This window comes from Lacerta agilis, chromosome 1, assembly GCF_009819535.1.
Source record: "Lacerta agilis isolate rLacAgi1 chromosome 1, rLacAgi1.pri, whole genome shotgun sequence".
NCBI lineage: Eukaryota > Metazoa > Chordata > Lepidosauria > Squamata > Lacertidae > Lacerta > Lacerta agilis.
The window spans coordinates 49,744,872-49,768,389 of NC_046312.1; the positions used below are offsets into that span (position 1 = coordinate 49,744,872).

Genomic DNA, 23,518 nt, shown 5'->3' on the forward strand with positions numbered 1-23,518 from the left:
TGGGAATCAAGTAGTTTGACACTGAAAATCTAGCCTCTTGAGCCTCAACATGTGGGAGAAGGATATGGCAACTGAGTGATGAGAGGAAGGCACAATGTGTATCTTTTGGAGGCAATTTTCATTACCAATTCTTATGGAAATGCAGAGAAGAACAGTCCTAACTATACCTTCATATGGAAGACATAGGACTGGATTCAGCTAAACAGTTACACTAGAGGGGGCCAGTGCCACATGTCCCGCTAGCTCACTGGGACTCCCCCTCAATTGGCTGTAGGGGTTGGGAGAACCTCAGAATAGCACATGGAAGGAGGAGAGGTAAGATTGTTATGTCCGGCAAGCTGAAATGCTTGCGCTGATGGAACTGTTGTAATAGTAAGTTGTTGAATTGCACCCATAGGTTCTGCACTTACCCATGTTACGGTTCTGTCCCCAAAAGGCAAAAGAGGATTGGGCTGAACTGTTATTGAAATAGCGTGACACAAAATGGTCTGGTCCCCACTCCTGACCCTGTGCAGATGTCAACACAGTGATCTCATCCAGTGTTAGAAACTGAGATCTGAAAGCTAGGAGCTAAATAGCACCTTAAACCTAGGTTATGGGCTCAACAACGGAATGTCCAGACACACTTCTCTATAACAAGAATACAAAGCTGAAAATGAATGAACTGCAGCTAAAAATATTATGTTCATTTTTTCACATGGTCTAGTCCTTCCTCTGCCCACCCCCTAATATTCTTAAGAGGGTCTCTTATCCAGTCTTAAGAGAGTAGCTGGAAGTGGGGAGGCAGAAAAAAGGTCCTCCTTTCCTTCCAATCTGCAGTTTTAATCTCAAATCTTAGGTGCAGTACTGTGCCCAGAGCTCAGAAACTGCTCGCACTAATGAAATTCCCTGTCGCAAAATGCACCTAGGACAATGGGAGTTTCAAACACTGATCTCATTTGGTTCATTTCCCCCCATTTAACAGTTTTCCATCTGCAAAGATGCAGCTTATAGCTGACCTGTGGCATAACGAGGATTGCATGTATGGGTTGCACATAAATAATAATAATAATAAAATTTTTATTTATACCCCGCCCTTCCCAGCCAAAAAACCGGGCTCAGGGCGGCTAACACCAATTAAAATCACAGCAAAAAAACCATAAACACAATCAATTTAAAATTACATATTAAAATACAAATTAAAAAATTCAATATTGAAACTACAGTCTCATTTACAAATAACCCACCAATAAAGAATGAAGCATAAATATTAAACAGAAACCAACCCAAAGGCCAGGTGGAACAGCTCCGTCTTGCAGGCCCTGCGGAAAGATGCCAAATCCCGCAGGGCCCTGGTCTCTTGTGATAGACTGTTCCACCAAGTCGGGGCCAATACTGAGAAGGCCCTGGCCCTAGTGAGTGGGACATGGCTAATGAGTGGGACAGAGAAACTAATCAGCCCCCCCCCCTCTTGCCTATGCTGCTGCTCTACTCAGGACCTGACGGCAGCTTCTGGAATAGAGTCAGAGTTGTCGAAAAGTGAGCCTTCATTGAAATAAAGCACTGAAGTTGGTTCCTCTAGTTGCCTAGGGCAATGGCCCATAAAGATAGCAAGGGGACATGCATTGAAGAGGCTCATACTATTCTAGATTCCTTGGTGTCTTGGCAGAGTGAGAATACTGTTGCTTTAAAAATATGCCAACAAGGCTGGGAACATTTTCTCCATGAACAGTTTCCTAGGCAAATGGATTAATATTCCACTTCATGATCACAATCCAAGTTTAAATCTATTCAAATTAGTTGGCTTTTGTGGTTCTGTTCTCTCTCTTGCAGATGTGTGTGTGCACACAAGCATTTGTAGCAGTGTGGACATTGGTCCTACATGTCAGGTGGGAAAGGCTGTAAGGATTGGCCCTTCTCTCATGGTTCTGGCACTTGCATGCTTACCACAGATGTGTGGATGTGGCTTGTGTCGCATGTGCTATTGTACTGTGCCCCATGTTACCTGGGGAGACCCTTACCTCAGATTAAAGCCTGCCAGTTCCTCAGCTTTGCAGGCAATCAAAGTTAAGAGGCAAAGGCATGGTCCAGCAGTGCAGCAGATAAAATACTGGATGTCAAAGGCCTAAGTTAGGATTTAAGTCTCACCTCATCACTGGGATTGTTGGGGTGGCCTCATAAGTCTTTTATCTTTCAGATCCAGTTCCCCATTGGCTAAGTGGGCATGAAAACTGACTTGTCTCACACAGATTGTTGAGAAGCTGAATGAGATAGTAAAGAATATGTGGCTACCTGCCCTACACCACCAAACTTGAGTGACCAATAAAGCTATAATAACAATGCTCAACCCTGTTAAAAAATAAAAAAGCAATAGGCTTCACAGCAGAAGTTGCTGGAGTTAATAAATTACTCCTCCCTTGTTGAAAGGTGCTTCTGGAACAAGACTTTGTGCAGAATAGAAGTAAATTTAAGTTTATCCTTTTTTTAATTAAAAAAAATCCCTTTTACCAATGCCCTGGTTTAAATGCACAACTGGAAATACACTGTATTTTTATTTGCCTGAAAGGCATGTACTGTAGCGAGAAATGTTCCTGTAATTAGACATTTGGTATAAACAGGAGTGTTACTTACTGAAGGGGAGTTTGTGGTGAGTTGTATACTGTATGTGTTTCAGATGCAGACTTAAGCCTTGAATGTGGTGATGCTTACATTCAGGTGATGTGTACATTCAAGTGTATAAAAGTGACTGGAGGCTTGGCTGAATGTGCCTTGCCTGCTAGCCTGGTGTGTACCTTCTGGTAAACACGCTGCAGTTATGACTCCCAAATGCTGCAGTAGCTCTTGACCTGTCAGGCGGAGGAATTTGAATCATGACTCTGGAGTGGGCTTGAGCCATGTGTACCCTTGTGTCCCTCTCTGTGTACATAACATTTGTGTGGGGCATGTGTGTCAGCTTGTCAGGAGCTTTTCTGCTCTCTTTCCTTCAGCATCTGAAGTCTCCCAGAGCTTCTGCTATTGACAATCATGTTTAGAGCGAGGCCCAAAGTCCTGAGTCACTGTATTGTTTCCATGGAAACAGACTTGTTCATTATAATCTGTTTTAGGGGTAGTGGAAAATACAGTACAGATGCTGCTAGGAGTTGGGCTGCTGCCAGAATCATACTGGCCAAAGAGATGTAGGATTTCATCAAGTTGGGTAAGGGGGACTGATACTTTATCCACAACATCAACTGCAGCAGGCTGTGTTTTGTGAAACCCTGCCTCGTGGTTCAGAGACTGCTATGGCTGTGTGTGTGTGCATGAGAGAGAGTGATAGACAAGCCGCACAGTTGGCAGATATGCGTCCTAATCGTGCCATTTCTGTACCTCACCTGTTGCTATGAAATCCTCCCATTCTCTTTCTCAGGATTGCCGTCAGCTAGGCAAGGATTCAAAGAAGGTTCCAATGTGTATGGTTGTCTCTATGATGCTGGAAAGGGGAGGGGAATAGTGAAACTAAGTGCCCAGCCAACATCAGGTGCTTCAGCGTCTGTTGGGAATAGTGTATGTGCTGAGGGGAGAGAAGGGATTCCCAAGGGAGGGTTTCTATGCTCACTATGAAAAATAAAATCTGAAACAAGGAAGAAGTCAGCACGAAGCTTCAGTGAAAAATCATGTGCTAATCATTATAACTGTTTGTATTTTTTCTATCTGCCCCCAAGCATGCCTGGTGGGTTGAAACGCTTTTCCTCAGCAAGGCAAGCAACCAGTATTGGAGTAAAGGGTGGTGGGGGTGGGGTGGGGTAAAACCATATAAATCTGTTCAGAGAGCAAGCTCTTAGGCCAAAAAATTAACGAGAAATATGAGCTAATGAGAAGTGTGACATTAGTGAGAGACAAAGTAGTCATCATTGCTGGAGCTTGAGGGGGATGTGGAAGGAGGGGTTGGCACACAAATTAACACAAGCAAACAAACCTGTCAGCGATACGGTGTTTTCACATGACTTGGGTTTTGAAATTTTTGTCCCCCTGTAAGCGCCATGACATTAAGTGAAGATTTGATGTAAGGGCAGTGTCTGATTCATAGGGCAAGAGCACCCCACCTACCCGTAGCTGAGTCACCCACACCAATCAATGAGTCGGCTTGCGGTGTTTTTCCTTCCCATTCTGCTCAGTTTGAGACAGACAGAGCCCAACTCTTAAGGTGGCAGTGATGGAGCTGTTTTGCTCTTTCACTTTGTAAGCTAGTCATGGCTATATGGGAAACATGGATTTGGATACTGCATATGTTTTTATTTTGTTGCCCATACCTACTCTGGGCAGATGTGGCTTATAGTGCGCATACATGACATGTAGCAATCCACACATGGGCTTTATTATTATGCTTCCCCCCAAGCAAGAAAGCAAAGTGGAGATGAAGAAGGTAACAACATGGTGTACGACTTCTCTGTGGGCAGGGAAATCTTGGGTGCACTGGATTAATTACTCACTCTACCTGAATCTGTTGTTTCAGGCACCAGCTTTGAAAGATGAGAAAGATGTGTTCTGAAAAGCTAAAGTGATGCATGTTTCAAACATTATTGGAAGTCTTGCATTTCTTGGTCTAACTCTAGCTGTGCTGTGGAAATGAGGCATTGCTTTGGCATGGTTAAAATTTGGCCAGATTATGTTGGTGCACAGGTAACTGGCTACATGGAGAAATGCCTACGGAGTCTGGGGTTCTGGTGGCAATTACACCAACTTGATAACGTGTGCAGCAAGCCCAGGATAAATAGGGAGAGCAATTTTAAATGTACGTTGATAAGTCTTAAGAATACTTAGGTAGAAAGTAAGGAGGGATGAATATATTTCTCTAGGCTGCTCTGACAATGATCTCTCCCAGGAAATAATTGAGACCCCCCCCCCCATTAGCAGAGTTTGTGAAGTCCAATAGTAGGCTCTAGAGTCTGAGGCTAAAGTAACAGTGCTGTTGGCACAGAGAGGCAAAAGGACTTGGCACAGCCCATCCCTGAGTGCAACAACATACTTAAACACTTTCTTTAAACATTCAGTGCAGGAATCTGGCAGTTGAGGGCTCTCCAAGCGTCCTTTGTGTCTGTAACTGAAAAACATGCAATTGTGAGGGCACAGGACATATTTATTCCCATGAAAAAGTGCAAAGTGAACAATTCATTTGGCTGCAGCTGATTATTGCTCCTTGGCTGGGCTTCAGATGTGCATTTGATTCTGTTTAATGTGATATTTCTGTTAGGTGGATCCACAGCTAGTTGAGCAACCACACACAGTGAGTGCTTATTAATGGCTCTGTATCAACCCGGAGGGGGCTCTCAAGTGGAGTACCACAGGACTCTGTCCAGGCTGTGTTGTTCAGTCATTTTATAAATGACTTGGATGAGGCTATAGAAGGGGTGTTCATCAAATCTGCAGAAGACACAAAGCTGGGGGGATAGAAAATACAATAGAAGAGTCAACATCAGGATTCAAAATGATCTTGACAGGCTGGAACACTGGCCTGAAACCAACAAGATGAAACACAACAGAGATAAATGTAAAGTCCAGCATTTAGGTACAAAAAGAATCCAAGGTACACATTCAGGATTGAAGAGATCTGACCCTGCAGCAGTGCATGTGAAAAATACTTAAGTATCTGGGTCAATCACAAGCTCATCATGAGCCATCAGTGTGATGCAGCTGCAAAAAATGTTAATGCAATGTTCAATAAAAGAAACAGTGTGTCTAGTTTATAAGAAGTAATAGTTTTATTGTAGGTTGTATAAGGCTGTCTCTGGAGTACTGTGGCTGTGCCCAGTTCTGGGTACCATATTTTAAGAAGAAACAAACAAGTATGCCCAGAAGAGGCGAGCAGGACGGTGAGGGATCTGATGGAAGCCCAAGTCCTACTAGGAATGGGTGAAAGAGCTGGGAATGTTTAGCTTGGAGAAGTGAAGAATAGTGGGAGAAAAATAGCAGCTTTCAAATATCTTGTCTTATGTAGAAGATGGAACAGGCATGTTCCTGGTCGCTTCAGAAAGCACTAATGGGTGAAAATTGCAGAGAAGCAAATTTAGGTATTAGAATAATTTCAAGTATCAGGCGTTAGAAGAAACTACCAAAAGGCAAGAGCTATTTGCCAGTGGAACACGCTGATATGGTAGGTGGTAGGGAAACCAATGTCCACACCATGGAAGGACTTGTGGATACAGAATTGGCCTCCACAGTCACTTACAGACTCACTGTTCGTGGACCGTGTTCATGGAAGACACTCAGCTATGAGTGATTGCCAAAGGAGGAGGAGGGCATCCTTCCATTGAGGTATTTAAGCAGAGGTTGGGTAGCTACCAGACTTGGAGGCTTGTAGCTGCATCCTGTGTTGCAGATCTTGCATTGAGTAGTGGGTTGGACTAGATTTCATTCCAGGTCCTTTGCAACTCCATGATTTTATGTCCCTGCTTAACACAGAGCTTTGCATGTGGATCAGCTTGTATTTTCCTAGGAATCAAGTGGCGTTATTTGAGGTTATGGGTGGCCTTGTCCTCACATGGATGGAGATGAGCATCTGCCACAGCTGAACTCAAGTGATCCTTAGCTCACTTTCCTGCTGTTAACAGCAGGGGTAGTTAATCTTTTTCAGCCTGAGGGCTGCATTGCCCCACTCCATCCTCTCCAAAGAGCCACATGCCAGTGGTAGATGTCATCAGAAAGTGGTGTGGCCACCCCACAGACTCAGGTACACAAGCAGGCAGATACACACACACACACACACACACACACACACACACGTGCCCTGTCCTAGAAACTTATGCTAAAGAGGGTGGTGCAGGGCAGGGGGATGACAAGTCTCCTTCACAGGTCATTCAGATTACATATTGTGCATCTAGAGATAGAACCCCCATCTGTCAAGGAGTGGTCAGAGCCCCCTTTCACAATAATCCTGCTGACTCTTTGTAGAGCTTCGTGCTCTGCAAGCCTCACTGGCAGAGGTGGAGCAAAGGAGTGTACTCGGAGCCAGCAGATATTTGGGCAATAGACCTACCCTTCCCTCATCACAGTGCTTCTGATTGCCCCCTCCCTATGGCCCCCCCCTTTAAACTCCAGTTATGCTAGTTTGCACCCAAAGCTGAGTGAGGTTATGGCTATGCTAACATATGATTAGCACTGCTGTACAGCAGCGTTGCAAACTTTACAGCTTTGACAGTGTAAGAGACTCTAGGAACCAGGGTCAGATAGTCACAAATGCAAGTCTTGCCCTGCACAGATATCTTTTGGTGACTTCTTTCTAAGTGCATCTTAGTCAAATCAGTCTGGCGTTCTTCTCACTAAACAATTAAGAGATTGGAAATTTCTCCTTGTTCATAAATAGCTTTCTATGATTTCCTACGGTTTCCAAGCTACCCATCTGGGCGGATACACATTATCACCGAGCAAAAAACTATTTGCAATGGTGGTGCAGTCTTATAAGAACTTAATTGCAAACATGACAATGCATTAATTTCCTTTGAAGATAAACAGATATATAAATCTTCATTGATGTAGGATGTAAACTTCCCATAGTTGTCAAGAATACTATTACAAAGTTTATGAGAATCCTCTGGTGCTTCAATGTCAGTGAAAAATAAATGCAGGTTTCTGAGAGAGAAGGTCCTTGTATTGCCACAGTCCCTCTTCTAACATGGAATCAGGCGAATCTTTATCACCCAGGGTTTGCTTTCCTCCGTTAGCACCACTTAATATAACTTGTATTGTGGAATTTCTGTTTTTATTTGAACAAATGTTTGTTCTCTCACCAATAAGTTCATAACTAGGTTTGTAACAATAGAAGTGGTGTTGTAATCCAGAAATGAAGTCCATCAAGTAGTGTGTCACAGACAGTGGGAAATCAAACATGAAATAAAATTGGGCTGGAGATTTTGTAGTGAGGTTAGAGGGTAAGAGGGATTTAAAGAACAAATTTGATATTGGACTCTACTTCAACAGCAAACTGACCTTCTCTCCCCTTCCTATTCATAGCTGTCAACTTTCCCCCTTTTTGTGGGAAATTCCCTTATTCCAGCGCCGTTTCCCACTGCAAAAAAGGGAAGGTTGACAGCTATGACTGTTTCCCAATGCAAGAAAAAGGAAGGTTGACAGCTATGTATCCTATTAGATTTATGCCTATATCAACACAGGATGGAAAGTTCCAAACCTTTTTGATGATGACTAGTCAGAAGATAGCCACCAGAGGGCAAGAGACAGTGCTTTGTTGAAGAACTTTAGCAAATATACACATGAAAAGCTGGGGTTGACTGGAAGCCACGGTACTTAGGAGAGGTGACATATTGATTGTTTTATTGTTCTATTTTACACACACACACCCCGACATGGCAAAGAGCAAGAGAACTAAAGCTAGTTTATCTCCTTCCATCTCTTGCATACACCAGAAACCTCCTGGATCAATATTATTTAACTAAGAAGTGCTAGGCTAAATATGCTGTGGGGCTGGGGCTTGAGACCCAGCTGTAAAATGAGGGCTTCTGAGTAGAGTATGTACAATACCATGCATCTCAGAATTAACCAGGAGCTGTCATCCATCCATGCCTGCCTAGAAAAGTATGTGAATACTATAAGTGAATGTTGATTGTTTTCAGGGTTTTCCCCCAATGTGGGGCAGCTGACTTCTAGGGGAACAGAGAGAAAGAAGACGTTGATAAATAGCAGTTGCACTTCCTTCCTGCTTTAGCATCACACAGCAGTAGTATGAGACAGGCAGCAATGAAGAACAGAAGAGTTCTGATGGACAAAGCCTTACATGGTTTGGGACAAGGGTATCTGATGGACAACCTTCTTCCATATCAGCCTGCTTACTTATTGGGGAAATACATGGAGACCTTCCTGTCAATTCCAAACCGTGTTTGGGACAAATGGGAGGCCCATCTTGGTTGTTGCACCCTGTCGGTGGAGGGTTGCTGTCCTGTCGCCAGTGCTGAAGCAAGAATCAACTACCAGTCCAGTCAGCTTCTGCTTGTGGAATGGTGGGGGCCCCATCATGACCTCCCAGGCATCAAAACTTTTTGGGCCAGCCATAATTATATGTAAGGCTTCTGGTCTTGTTTTGCTTTTAATTATCCAGCCTTTTATTGTGCTTTACTTCTACATTAAATTGTTTTATTGCTGGTTTGTTTCTTAACTGTTGTCTAATATATGGCATAAGCCACATTGAACTATATGGGAAAGGTGAGTTTCAATATCTTAAATAAATAATTCATTGAGTTGAGGAGTTGGCAGCTGTCTGTCTTGGGAGAAAATGGAGGAGTGCGCCTTTGCTGGTGAAGTCAAACTGATGGAAGGTTACAGCGCCTGCTGTGGCTGTAGAGATACGAGACATGTTTTGTTACAGTTGGGGAAGTTGAAGGCATCCGGTTGTGCTGATGCAGAATGGTGTTTCTTTTGTCTGTGCTCCTCCCAGAGATCATTACTCCTCTGGTCGCTGCCATGGATGCATGACCTGAGTGGGCTATAGTTTAGTGGTAGAGCTGTGGCTTTGTATGAAGAGATTTCAGGTTCAATCTCTGGCATCTCCAGTTAAAAGGATATTGAGTTGCAGGTGAAAGCAGAGGTCTGTGCCCTGGAAAGCTGCTGCCAGTCCGATTTGACAACACTGGTTAAGATGCACAAGTCTGACCTCGTATAAAATAGCTTATTATGTATCTGGTTGGGTGCAAAAGTGGGTGGTGAAATGAAATGGGCCCTAGAGGTCAACTCTTTCAGCGGGTTAAGATTTGTGAAGGAAAGACGTGTGAAATGTTGATGCTAATTTGGTGGCATAACTTTTAACAGTGATGAAAGATTTTTAGTGAGCAGTTGCAGAAGCATTCCCAGCATTTCTGCCTCCTGGGCACATCTCAGATTAAGAGGTCTATTCATATTTGTCAAATCCCCAACTTTCTAATTCATATTTCCTGAACATGCTTGTATACAGATAATTATAGCATCCAAATGCAGCAAGTGTTTGTAACCAAATAGAGCCTTTATACTACCCAGGAGCATAATCCAAAAATTATGGTGATTCAGCCTGCATGCCTCTTGCACTACAGAATTTATATCTGTTTTGGGGAGCGATTGTGAAATAAGGATTTCGGCTCTGCTTTCCTACATGCAAGGACACTAAGCAGCAACATTTACTACAAGATAAGTGCACAAAGCATTGCAGAACAGTGTGTCTACTTGACGTGAAAAGTAAATATCCATGCTATTTGATAACTAGTTTAAACATAAATTGAACAATAACAAATACATGACCCATTGCATTATATTTAGAATGCTTGATCTTAAGCATAAAAAGTTAACTGCTGTTTTGTGTGTTCTCATTAAAAAAGCAGGCTTTATGGTCTGTCGGAAGATAATGAGATCATTTTTAAACAATCGTAAGTACAGACTTGAATATGCTTGCCTTGCATTCATATACCCATTTAAACCAGGTTGTTTTAAAGAGGCACTTAGATCTGGGAATGAAATATGATTGAAATGAAGAAACTGGATTATAAAAAAATTGAAACATTGCCTTTTTACTTAGTCTGTTGTTCCAGTTTAACCTCTGCAGAAATGCAGATATTCAGGACAGAGGCTGTTGTGTGAACTGTGCACTCTTAATTTTAGGTTTGGGAGTTAATAAGGTGACTGGTTGCACACACAGCTTTGAGGTATAGCTGCTGCTGATATGAAGCTTAGCCTTTGGTGCCCAGATTTGCCCAGTAGTTGGCCAGCCAAGGTTGGGTTGTTCTGGGTTAAACTTGCCATCCTTCTTTGTAGCAGCAACATCTGCTTCTTGTCTTGCAACATCTTATTTATACATTCCTCTAGGAGAAAAATGTCTGATGCTCTAACAGACTTATTGGAGCTGGGATTAAATCCTGATAAATAAAAACACTGGTGGTTGAGGCTAGCCTCTAGGCCCAGAAAAGCAGCCCTGCCCTGCCCTGCCCTTATATAACTGGCACAGATGAGACTGACAGCCGCATTTCCCTTCCCTGCCTTGCCCCCACAACCCCTCCCCAGGAATGCCACAGTCTGCCAACAGCAGCGTCCTCTCTGGGGAGAAATCACCAGGAACTTTGTGCTTTTCTAGCCCCGTCAGGAATTTTAATATGCTAAAGCCACAGGAGCTTTGAGGTTGAACAGGCCCTGCATACTAACACACCCTTAGCCAATCCAGCTTCCTGAAGCCTGCACTGTGTGCAGAGATGTTGTCAACTTCAGAAATCCCCTTGCTGTGTTGTCTGTCAGCTGCTGTTCTTGTTCTCCCATCAGGAGTGGGTGGTGTGGAGTGTTAATGGGCAGCAAGGGGTGAAGAGGAGCCTGTTGAGGAGACATGAGATTTGTGCATGCATGAATTACAGCAATAAAGCAGAATGTTTGGATGTTTAAATTAAGCAATGCTCAGAGCAGCTACTGTGGATCAAAGGCAGAACATGAGCTTTTGGGGAGCGGGTAGAGGGAGGCTTCTGCACAAAGAGCGAGAGCAAAAGTGGAAAACAATTGGCCAAGGACAACATTCTCAGGGACCTGCTTGCAGCAGGGCAGTTTAAAAATATTTGGGTAAATTAATCTGGGATTTGCTGTCAGCATATCATGTTCCACAGTCCAGTCCTGTGAGCTTTAGCTGCTGCTGTGTAAACAGACATTTCTCACTGCAGCATCCTTTGCTTGGCAAGTGGGGCACAGATGCCCCTCACATCACTAGTTGCTCAGTGTTTTCTCTTAGGGCTGCTTTGTGCATTATGCAGTGGCAAATCTGTTTACCTCCTATCACAGTTGATGGAGTTATGCAGCTGATCTTACAATCTTCCTGGCAGGTGTAGGTGAATAACACTTCTGTTTGAAAATGTGTTTATTGCATCCATGCATTTAAAAACAAACAAACCTAGGGGCTGCACATCTGCTTGCTTTGCTCACCTGCCATTCTCCCCACATTAACCTTCTAGAATTTCCCCTTCCCACCCCATGCAACTACTCAGATTGTTGTTCACCTTCCCAACCCCATTTCTGAAGCCACTTCTCTCTTCTGTTGTGCAGTCCATCATTGTTTTCACCTTTACTCCCACGCCCATGTCTCCCCCTTCGTTTGTGCAACTCCACTCACACACAAGCCACCCCCATGGTAACCTCCTGCATCTTCTTCCTCCCATGCATTGGAACTACTAAGTACCCTTTTCACCTTCAGCCCAGCTGTGAAGCCACCATACCCTTCCATTCTTCAGGCCTTGCTTTTATCTTCATCATCATCATCATCACCATCATCATCCCCATCCCCATATCTCCCTTCTTTTTTTGCAACCCCCTCTGCACCCCATTTCCCCCCCACCCTTCTTTTTCACAATTTCCCCTTGCTTCTCTCACAGAAGTTGGGGAGGGGGCATTACTATTTTGCAAGAGGCCTGCATGGCATGTAGTCCACCAGTACAAACACAGAAGATGGGCTGTCATATGCCTCACAACCTCCTTGTTCTTGTATGCCCAGACAGGTGTGTTGGGTGGTGCATCTCAAGTTATACATGCTTGTTTTAATACAGGCCACAAGGTAGCTGGAGGTTAAAGTAAAAACCATTGTAACCTTGAGCTAGGATGAGAAGAATCAAATCAGAAAAATAATATATTCAGGACAGAACCATTTAATTAAACATCTTGAGTACCTCTGCAGTTGTAAACTTAAAATGATATTTCTGCTCAAGTCCTAAAACACAAATGATGATCTACATTATAAGAAAAGTTTTACTGCATTTGACTCACTGAGGTAATGAAGACTGATCCTAGGGCAGCCTTACTTTGGACAACTGTCATTCACAACTCTGAAAGAGATAAAAGCCAGGCAGTGCTACTCTACCTTTCATAAGATTTGTTTTTCTGCATATTAGAGGTTGATCCTCAAATAAATAGGGTTCACTTACAGTATTCCAATATGAGGAGTTTTGGAACATCATTCCTCTTCACCTCCTTCATGACCATGTCATTGATACTAGTAGGATGCAGCGTCCCATTTTCAACTGCATCATGTTACGCTCTTTTTTTGTACTTAAGCACAGATACCCAAGTAGAAGGTACAGCTAGCTTGCATGAATTGTTACTTTTTTGGTAAAATACATGGAAGTAAAGACAGCTCTTATCTCAGCTGCAGCTTCCAGGTATTTAGCGGAGAGAAAAACAGCAGTTTTAATTTGCATGTGCCATTCACAACCAGCCCAAGCTATGTGGATTTTGCATTTGGCTGTCTTTACCAGAGTTGTTGTTGTTGTTTAGTCGTGTCTGACTCTTCATGACCCCATGGACCAGAGCACGCCAGGCACTCCTGTCTTCCACTGCCTCCTGCAGTTTGGTCAGACTCATGTTGGTAGCTTCGAGAACACTGTCCAACCATCTGGTCCTCTGCCATCCCCTTCTCCTTGTGCCCTACATCTTTCCTAACATCAGGGTCTTTTCCAGGGAGTCTTCTCTTCTCATGAGGTGGCCAAAGTATTGGAGCCTCAGCTTCAGGATCTGTCCTTCCAGTGAGCAATCAGGGCTGATTTCCTTCAGAATGGATAGGTTTGATCTTCTTGCAGTCCATGGGACTCTCAAGAGTCTCCCCCAGCACCATAATTCAAAAGCATCAATTCTTTGGCGACCAGCCTTCTTTATGGTCCAGCTCTCACTTCCATACATCACTACTGGGAAAACCATGTTTTTAACTATACGGACCTTCGTTGGCAAGGTGATGTCTCTGCTTTTTAAGATGCTGTCTAGGTTTGTCATTGCTTTTCTCCCAAGAAGCAGGCGTCTTCTAATTTCGTGACTGCTGTCACCATCTTCAGTGATGGTATACAAAAGAAATACTCCCTGCAGCAAATTGTAACTTAAAACAGATTAGTTCTAAAGAGACGAGATGGGGGACTTTGAACAGGGTGGCCCCTTGACCATGCCAGGCCATGCAGTGAAGCACTGACCCTCCTCCCTAGAAGGTGGACTTGAAATGATTCATGATAATAAATTGAATATGGTGCTGGCTTGGAATATGGAATATAGAAGTGAGGTGGGTGAAGCATACCTATGAAGCACTGTGGCTCTAGTCTTGCACTGCAGGTGATGAAACTATAAACAGCATAAATGTTTAGCTGTCCCTTCCTTTTGCCTGCATGCCTGGCCGCACAAAAAAGAGAGGCCTCCTGCTGGTGCATTAGCTGAGTTCACAAATAATCATGAGAAGGAGGAATAGGTTCAGTTGCATTCCAGCTAGCTTCAGTTTACCTGCTCTACCAGCAAAGAGGAAAAAACAGTATTCTGCATGCCTCAGGAAAGCAGCAGTCTGGACGGAGTCTGTCATAAGAAGCTGAAATCATAGTTTATGAAAGAAAGCATGGTTTGCAGAGCCAGAGGGGAGCGGCAGGAGCTGCTGGCTGTATCTGAGTGACTCCCCCTTCTCCATAGCTCCCTGTAACTGTGGGGAAGAGTCTGTTATTGCTGATAAATTACTCCGCACTGTAGAGGAAATGAAGAGGAAGGTAGCAAGATGGGCTGTGTAGGGGCCTGAATTATTAAGACATACAAGGCTTATATGGATAAGAATGTTTCTATAATGCTAGCATGCTGTGTAATAAGCTGCATGGTTCTCTGGCTCCAGGGTAGAACAGTCTTCAGTTCTGGGAAGAGCCTCCTCTTAGTTGAGAGGGAAGAGTCTTCTAAGAAGAAGGACACAACAAACAAGGGCTTCCTGGCAACTCCCAGACCGGACCTGCCTGTTTAGCAAGTAATCTGACTCTCTGGGTCCAAAATGATCACTTTTTTAGCGCCTTGCACCAGAAGCAACAGGCAAGGCAGTGCCGCAGAGCTGAGCTCCCAAAGCTGACCTCCCAACTGCAGCATCACTGCCATTTTCTGGGGTGTGTGTGTGCATGGGAGCCATGAACCTGGGTCAGTGCAGGTGCATCGGTGTGAGTGCCAAATGAACTCCATTGGTGCACCCAAGCTTACCGCTGCCCTACTCCATCCTGTTAAGCGGCAGCAACACCATGTCAGGGAGACCATCTCTGTGTCAGTTCAACTCAGCAACTGCTCGTGCCTTGCAGCAAAGTAACCTCCAACAGGTTCAGAAAACGGCCTCTAAGGAGGAAGTTGCTTCATTACCCAAAAGGCAAGGTTGCTGCTTTCCCAAGAATTAGGGTCCTTAGAGATCATGTTAGTATTCTGAAAATTGATAGACTGAAAGGCAAGATATCCCAGAGGTACTCAGAGGTGTATTAATAGGGCCCCAAAGAATGACATCATTCAATTTATTTAATCTTGAAGTGACTCAGATCACTTGAGTGTGAGAAATTATTGATTGCAGAGTTTTTTCCCCATTCTGGAGTGATAATGGCAGCATCAATAATGGCTGATTATCCCAGATGGATGAATGGTATGTAAAATAATAATATAATTAATAATAAATAAAATAATTCAGCTGAACAGGATCAGAACAAACTTGGTTAGAAGTCCCTCCAGACTTTCATGTTCTATAGGTGCTACACAAGTTGTTTAACTTAATTTTAGTTCTGATAACATCTGAATAGGGCTAGAATCTTTCTCATATTTCATAAATAAGCTTCTTTGGGCTTCATGGTTTCTCTTTCTGTATTGGTTAGATGGCTAAGAAATTGCATTTGTTTTGGTAATCAGACCTTGGGTAATTCCACACCACATACCGCTAATTCTTTGAGAGGTTACAGCTTGCCTTTGGACTGAGTCCATGCATGTGTGGCCGTGACTGGGAAATCTGTGTGCAAATTCATTATACATCATATCATCTGCACACCTGCCTCTTCTGATGCAGCTTTTGGTTGACACGTCGTCCAAAGGTTTGTTTCTAGCAAATGAGAGGGTATATGGTAATCTCTTAAAATAAACTGCTTGCATACACCCCAGAACTACAGTGGTACCTCGGGTTAAGAACTTAATTTGTTCTGGAGGCCCGTTCTTAACCTGAAACTTTTCTTAACCTGAGGTACCACTTTAGCTAATGGGGCCTTCTGCTGCTGCCGCACCGCCACTGCAGGATTTCTGTTCTCATCCTGAAGCAAAGTTCTTAACCTGAGATACTATTTCTGGGTTAGTGGAGTCTGTAACCTGATGCGTCTGTAACCTGAAGCATCTGTAACTCGAGGTACCACTGTAAAGACCCCAGAAGTGTCAGAGAAAGGAAAATCTGAACCTACTCTAAATTGCTATTCCTGGGGGTTTTGTGGTAAAACAGGCAGGCAGACAGACAGACAACCTGACAAGTGCTAGCAGGATCATGAAACAGTGGCTTCTAGAATATTGCCTTGGGATGTCAAATCCCAAAATTATCAGCGTTAGACTGATAGTTGAGTCCAGTGGGATATGTTCCTGTTTGTCTTTATTCAATGTTTGTGTGGCATTTATACACCAAATATTCCCCCCTTATGTCCTTTTCTGTTTGTTTCACTTGTGAGAACCACGTGGCTTCCTTTCCTTGGATTAGGAGTTGAGAAGAAGCTCTTCCCCTTGGTGACATTGCTTGTGCAGTGGTGGAGAACCTCCACCCCACAAGCTGAATTCGACCCACCCGAGGCTACGTCACCCTCCTTCCCTTCTCGTGCTTTTAGCTGGCTGGAATGTGTCTTTGAACTGTGATGTTGCCTCTTGCTTAGATGGAGCTGTGTGTGTGTGTGTGTGTGTGTGTGTGTGTGTGTGTTTGGAAACCTCTGGCTCTTGTGTGGCTGGAATGTAGTCAATTGTACAAAGACGAGTGTCACAACTGTTGCTCCTTCCACTGCGGGCATCCTCACCCCTGTTGCTGAAGGATCCTGCTTGTTAACAGGAGTGGAAATTTACGACAGCTTCAAAGCTTCCTTTCACAAGCACCAGAAGGATTCTGCTCATTCCTAGTTTTGTGTATGATTCACTGGGAAATGCTTCTGTATGTTCAGTTTCATGACCTCATGTGCCCCTAGGGCTCCTGTTGAATCGGCCCCTGTGGCTCCTGTTACTTGCACTCAGCAACCTCATTTACTCCATAGCCTCCCCTCTCCTTGTTTTGGCTCCATAGCCTAGACAGCTTTTGAAATACCTGGTGGGCTTGAGGACAAAGAGCCCTTGCTTGAAATCCCAACTGTGATTAACAGGAACAGTTTCCTACCTAGAAAATGGGAATAATATAATATAATATAATATAATATAATATAATAATAATTTATTATTTGTACCCCGCCCATCTGGCTGGGTCTCCCCAGCCACTCTGGGCGGCTTCCATCAAATATTAAAATACATTTAAAATATCACAGATTATAATTGTAAGATTAAGATTAGATGTAAGAAAATAGATTTTACAATGTTACAAAGTTACTAAAGAAGATCAGAAATGAACGCAAAGGAGAGGATGTGAGGAAGTCCCAAGTTTAGGATTATAAAGAGGATAAGGATGAGTAAATAATTGTTTTGTTTGTGTGTATTTGTGTGATTTTTGTAGCGTATGTATTTGTGTTTTGTGTATTTTTGTTATTAAAATCCAATAAATTCTTTTGAAAAATAAAATAAAATATCACAGATTAAGAGATGCTGAACTGACCCTGGGGTCTCCCGGTTTACTTTACTAGTGATATACTTTATGGGTAACCTGGTGATTTGAACTTGGGTCTTTTAGGTCTAGGTGACACTGGCTTCTGGCAACGAGGCACTTACTTTGCTTGTCATGAAGTACCACCCCCCTTTCCTCACCCAAGCATTGGTAAAAGCAAAGCTAAACAAATGCAATTCCACAAAGCCCCAGACTTGGCTGTTAGAACTGATTAGAAATAGATCAAGTTCATAATTTGCAGCTTTTGACACCCTTGCTTAATTTATTCTTAAGAGGTTGCAGGGTACCATTTGTTCACCCACAAATTCAGATTTCACGGGCACATGCAGTGACATCTGTGGGGGTCTCGTATTCAACCCAGCTGACTCTCTTGTGTTGCAGATACTAAAGCGACCTGTGAAGAATCTCCATGAAGGTGACCAGCCATGCAATGTTCCTGGAAGGCTGTCCTCCTACTTGCTTTGGCCTCCATTGCTATCCAGTACACAGCCATCCGCACCTTCACGACCAAGTCCTTCCACAGCTGCCCTGTACCTCCCAACCCAATGAACTGTAGCCTGAACCAGGAGATTGAATCGGCCGACCGGCTGTGTGATGAAAACCCCACCCTTGCTTACAACACCTCCAAAAAGACGCATGTTCTGATCTTGGCCACCACCAGAAGCGGGTCCTCTTTCGTCGGGCAGCTCTTCAACCAGCACTTTGATGTCTTCTATTTGTTTGAGCCCCTTTACCACGTCCAGTACACCTTGATCCCGAAGCTGACACAGACGAAGGGCTCCACGGACCGGCGGATCATGCTGGGTGCTGGCCGAGATTTGCTGAGAAGCCTCTACGACTGTGACCTTTACTTCCTGGAAAATTACATCAAGCCCCAGCCTGTGAACCACACGACAGACAGGCTCTTCCGGAGGGGGGCTAGCAAAGCTCTGTGCTCCCCACCAGTTTGTGAGACGCTGGCGGCATCCGCCGACATACCTCTGGAAGAAGGCGACTGTGTGAAGAAGTGTGGCACTTTGAACCTGACCCTGGCCACCGAATCATGTAAGGATCACGGGCATGTTGCTATCAAAACAGTGCGGGTGCCAGAGGTCAATGACCTCCGAGCCTTGGTGGAGGACCCCAGGCTCAATTTGAAAATCATACAATTGGTGAGGGACCCTAGGGGCATCCTGGCTTCCAGGAGTGAGACATTCCGAGACACTTACAGACTTTGGCGGATCTGGGATGGCACAGGCAGGAAGCCCTACAACTTGGACGTGACTCAGCTCACCACCGTCTGTGAGGACTTTTTGAACTCTGTTTCCACCGGGCTGAATCGGCCGCCTTGGCTCAAGGGAAAATACATGCTGGTGAGGTACGAAGACCTGGCCAGGAATCCCTTAAAAAAGACCGAGGAGATGTATGAATTCCTTGGCATTCCCATGGACAGCAACGTGGAGCGATGGATACAGAACAACACAAGGGGTGATCGGTCTGCGGCAAAACACAAGTATGGGACTGTCCGGAACTCAGCGGCGACCGCAGAGAAGTGGAGGTTCCGCCTCTCGTTCGAAATTGTGGCGTTCACGCAGAACGCGTGCCAGCAGGTGTTGGTACAACTGGGCTACAAACTGGTGTCCTCCGAGGAGGAATTGAAGAACCTCTCCATCAGCCTGGTGGAGGAGAGGGACTTCCTGCCCTTCTGGTAATGCAGACATTAGGGACTCGTGTTTTAACGCTGATACGAGTCATTTCTAACTATTGCCTTACTTTCCTTCTTCCCCTCCTACTCTCTGAAATTTGCACTAATTCTTTGAATGGACGTCTCCAAAAGAGTTAACATGAAGAAGGTGCCCCCGCTCTCAGACAATAGTATGGATTGTGAGTATTGGGTCTCTTAAGAACAAGAGCTAAAAACACAAACTGCGGATGGGTAGCAATGTTTACAAATCACACACACGTAACAATGTATAAAAGGGAAAAAAAAGTAACCCTCAGGCTTTCCACACCGAAGGGCACCTGAGGAATTATACTTTTGCACTGTTTACTTTTACAATGTAAGAGATAACTATAACTATATATATATAAATATATATATATATGTCTAATTTATGAATAGTGTTGTCATCTCCCACCTAACTCCTCCTGATTATGAGCAGGTTTTACTGTTAGCTGAATGTGGAAAAGTCTCCTTGTTTTAAATCTTGTTTTGATATGTCTGAGTCATGTTATCAGGCTGGTCGCTGATCCATGGTTTGTTGAGTAACACCTATGACATTTCTTTGTGCCAAAAAGAAAGAAAGAAAGAAAGAAAGTGTTTTGCTGAACGTCAACAACAATACCTTAATGCTTTATCTCTGTGTTTTCTGCAAATAAAGAATACAATAAAATCAATTGTACCTGGAGGGGCAAATTCACCAGGCCAGGCTCAATGAATTGTCAGACCATTTAACTCTCCTCAAGACAAGTGTAATGGTGGGGGTGGAAGAGGAAGGGTGTGTGCGACTGTTAGACCTTTAAAGATCCAAAGATGGATAGCAGAGTGAATCATAGGCAGGCAGGCAGGCTGATTATCTGATTGTTAAGTGACGAGGTGGAGAAATAATGGCAGTTCCATGATCCGTATGCATTTTAACCTCCTGCCTTTTTAATGTGTAGTAAATTGGAACTAGTTACCTCGATATAACAAGAGGAATTATAAGAGTGCTCAGTATTCTAAGCCTGCTCAAGAACTCCCTCCACCTCCCCAACTAAGCTGGCGGTTTTTTGTTACATCTAGAACCACCAAGCGCATTAGGGAAGAACTTGTGGTTCCGAGGAGAAGAGCGCATGTCTGCATGCATAATGTCCCAGGTTCAATCCCCGCCATATCCAGTTAAAACGATTTGAGGCAGCAGGGCAGGCAAAGACCTCTGCTTGAAATCTGAGAGAGCTGCCTACAGCCAGATACGGCAGTGCAGGAACAGGGGAAGCAATGCAGCCTCATAAGGCAGCCTCATATCATTATTTCCCCACTATTTGCCCTGTTGCTCTGGAAGGTGCTGGTTCACATCTGCATCGGAGCCTGCAGCTCTTCTAGAACTTCAAGGTCTAGTCTAGCCTGCCTAACAGTTCTAGATCTCAGCAAAGGAACCCTGTGAGCTGGTGTTCTATGAGGGTTAATAAAGTATTTCCAGCTCCCTCCCTCCCGATAACATTGCTAGTATTCTTCGCAGGAAGCCATGGCATTAAACAATTTTGAAATAATTTAAAACTGTGTGGGTTTATCTACACTGTGGATGTTAATTGACTTCACAGTCACATCCTTTTCCACAGCGAACTCCAGGAGTCTGTGGGAAGGGCTAGGACTGTCTAGAGATTTCTCACCGCCCTTACCAAAATAAAACCTCCGGGATTCTTTGTGGGAATCCCTGGGAATTAAAAAGCACCTGAAAACATACAAAATCTCACTATGTTCTTCTTTTAAAGGTCAGTTACACAAGTAGACTGGGGGGGGGGGAGGAAGAGGGAAACATGGCATCAGAGGCAGTGTCAGGCTGGAAGGTGGTGGGTGGGGGGAGAACCTGAGCAAGATGCTTTCCAGGGGTCTCCCATGCTCACCCTCTCTCCCTGCCTCACCATGATGAATAGCTGTCAACGTTCCCTTTTTTTGCGGGATGTTCCCTTATTCCAGCACCGTTTCCCACTGCAAAAAAGGGAAGGTTGACAGCTATGCATGATGTGCTCTCCTCCCTGGCCTCTTCCTTCCTGCCACCTGAGAGAGGGAGAAAGTGAACAAGCCCCTTTCTTCTTCACTTGATTAAAAGAAATTTGTTCCCTCCCAATACCTGGTAAGCGGGAAGGGGGAGGCAAAAGGCTCATGTTTCCCCCTCCCCTTCTTACTAGAAAGAAAAGAACAAGGGTCTCCTTCCCTTCCCTTCCCTTCCATCCCATCCTCTAGCTAACCAGGCAATCTGCAGGAGGGAATTCAACATTGCACCCATCTGATCATTCCAGGAGCACAAGCATTTACCGGTATTTCTTCTTGCCAGGCAGAACGGTTCCCACTTTCCTCCCTCAACCTCCTATTCTGGGGGTTCTCCAGATCTTGTTTTCGGAAGACACAGGGGATGGGTTGTAAGTTGCAGCAGCAAAGCCCTGTTGTGTTAGTAAGAGCCCTTGTTCTGGCTTCTGTTGGCACACCAGGTTAGTTGAAGTTGCTGTTCTCTTCAAAACTCCCCCCCCCCCCCGGAGATTTTTGGGCACCAGCACATCCAAGTATCTGCAAAACTTTAAAGAAAGCAAGAGAGATCGGGTCCTTCCTGCTCATGCACCTCCCAATTGGTCCCCCAATTTTCTTTCAAAATAAAACCCCATGGGATTCTAGCAGCTGAAAGGAAAGCTGAAAATCTGGGTATATTCTAGGCTTTTTTCTGACTAAATTGCGCTAATTCCCCTTCTTATGGATATAGCTGTACCTTGGAAGTCGAATGGAATCCGTTCCGGAAATCCGTTCGACTTCCAAAATGTTCGGAAATCGAAGCGCGGCTTCTGATCGGCTGCAGCCAATCAGAAACTGCAAAAGCCGCGCTGGACGTTCGGCTTCCAAAAACTGTTCGAAAACTGGAACACGCACTTCCAGGTTTTGATCGTTTAGGAGCTGATTTGTTCGGGAGCCCAAGGTATTTGAGATCCAAGGTACGACTGTATTGAACAGGATATTGAACATGGAGGTGCCTCATGCAGACTCCTCTTTCCATGTGCAGATTCACTCTTGCTGGACATTGAGCCAACTCATTTAGGTTTGAGCTGATGTTCTATATGTGTTGACATGATCTTGGCTACTGAATCAAACCTGTAGTTGTTGGATTGTTGGAAGTGGGCATCTGGAGTTAGGGACAAGGGTTGTACATGCTACATTGTGTGTGATAAATAATGGGACTGATGGGGGCATTAAGTGGAATTACAGTATTCGATGGGGCAGAAGATTTGGGGGTGGTGGTTTCCAGGTAGGAATTGGAAGCATGCAAACGTTTAAGGTTTTAACTATTTATTTTTATTATTAATCCCAGAGGACCAGGACCATTGGTTTTCTGTCAAAAAGAAAATGTGTTCCTTATAACCTTCTGCATTTTATGGTCTTCTGATCTGCATTCCAAAGGTATTCTGCATTCTTAGAGTCCTGAGACTGAGGCGTAATATTTCTCCATGACAATGAAACTACATTCTTGGAATGTTTCTGTGTCTCCTCATTTCTGATGCTGTGACCAAGATTTTAGTTTGGGACATTACACATCAAGACCACCATGTTACCTACCATGCAAGCAAACATGAATGCATCCTTTGTATAAAGCTTCAAAAAGATTAGACATCTTTTATTTTATTTTAAAATGTTGATTATTTTTGTATGTAAATACTTTCAGATCCCTGGGTAGTAGACGTCTCTGCAGAAGAAGTATTTCTCCTTTATCACACATACCAGTACTGTGCCACATGAGTGCATCATTTAAAAACAAAGAAGAATGCCTTTTCTTTGGAGGGTTTATTCATATGCAAATTTATGCAGATTTAATTGATTAATCAATCAATTAAATTGATCAATCAATTAAAATGTATATAGCTAATTCACTACAATTTATTTATTTGAGTGACAGCCCTAATTTTGTAAACTGAAAAGGCCTTGGCATGAATAAATGTCAGTCTTTACTACTACATTTGTGTTAACTGCAATGCCATTTTCTCTTCCCAAAGTGGAAGAGATAAGAAGGCGAGAAGCACATACACTCATGTAAGAAGCTCCATACCAGCTGCCTGCCCAACACCCAACAAGCCTTATGTTTACAGCTTTTCTTCCCCAACAGTACTAGTGGCTATTTGCTTGCCTGACACCCTTCTTAGTAGTCATATTTGGTTTATTTTAAAACAAAATCGAAAATTCTTTCTAGTAGCACCTTAGAGACCAACTGAGTTTGTTCCTGGTATGAGCTTTCGTGTGCATGCACACTTCTTCAGATAACATGT

General features: G+C 43.9%; 1 protein-coding gene across 4 annotated transcripts in view; it reads left to right on the forward strand.

The window, feature by feature from the left end:
* Positions 1-19,950, forward strand: part of CHST1 (carbohydrate sulfotransferase 1) — a 36,144-nt gene extending 16,194 nt beyond the window's left edge. For 3 of the 4 annotated variants that reach the window (XM_033149338.1, XM_033149311.1, XM_033149320.1), the window contains exon 2: positions 17,918-19,950. In XM_033149338.1, coding sequence (XP_033005229.1) covers positions 17,962-19,227 — 1,266 coding nt within the window. In that variant the 5' untranslated portion in view covers positions 17,918-17,961 and the 3' untranslated portion in view covers positions 19,228-19,950. Of the gene's footprint in view, positions 1-10,336; positions 10,359-17,917 lie in introns of those variants that run through there. The other variant, XM_033149329.1, reaches the window with a different exon arrangement.
* The last annotated feature ends 3,568 nt before the right edge of the window (positions 19,951-23,518 follow it).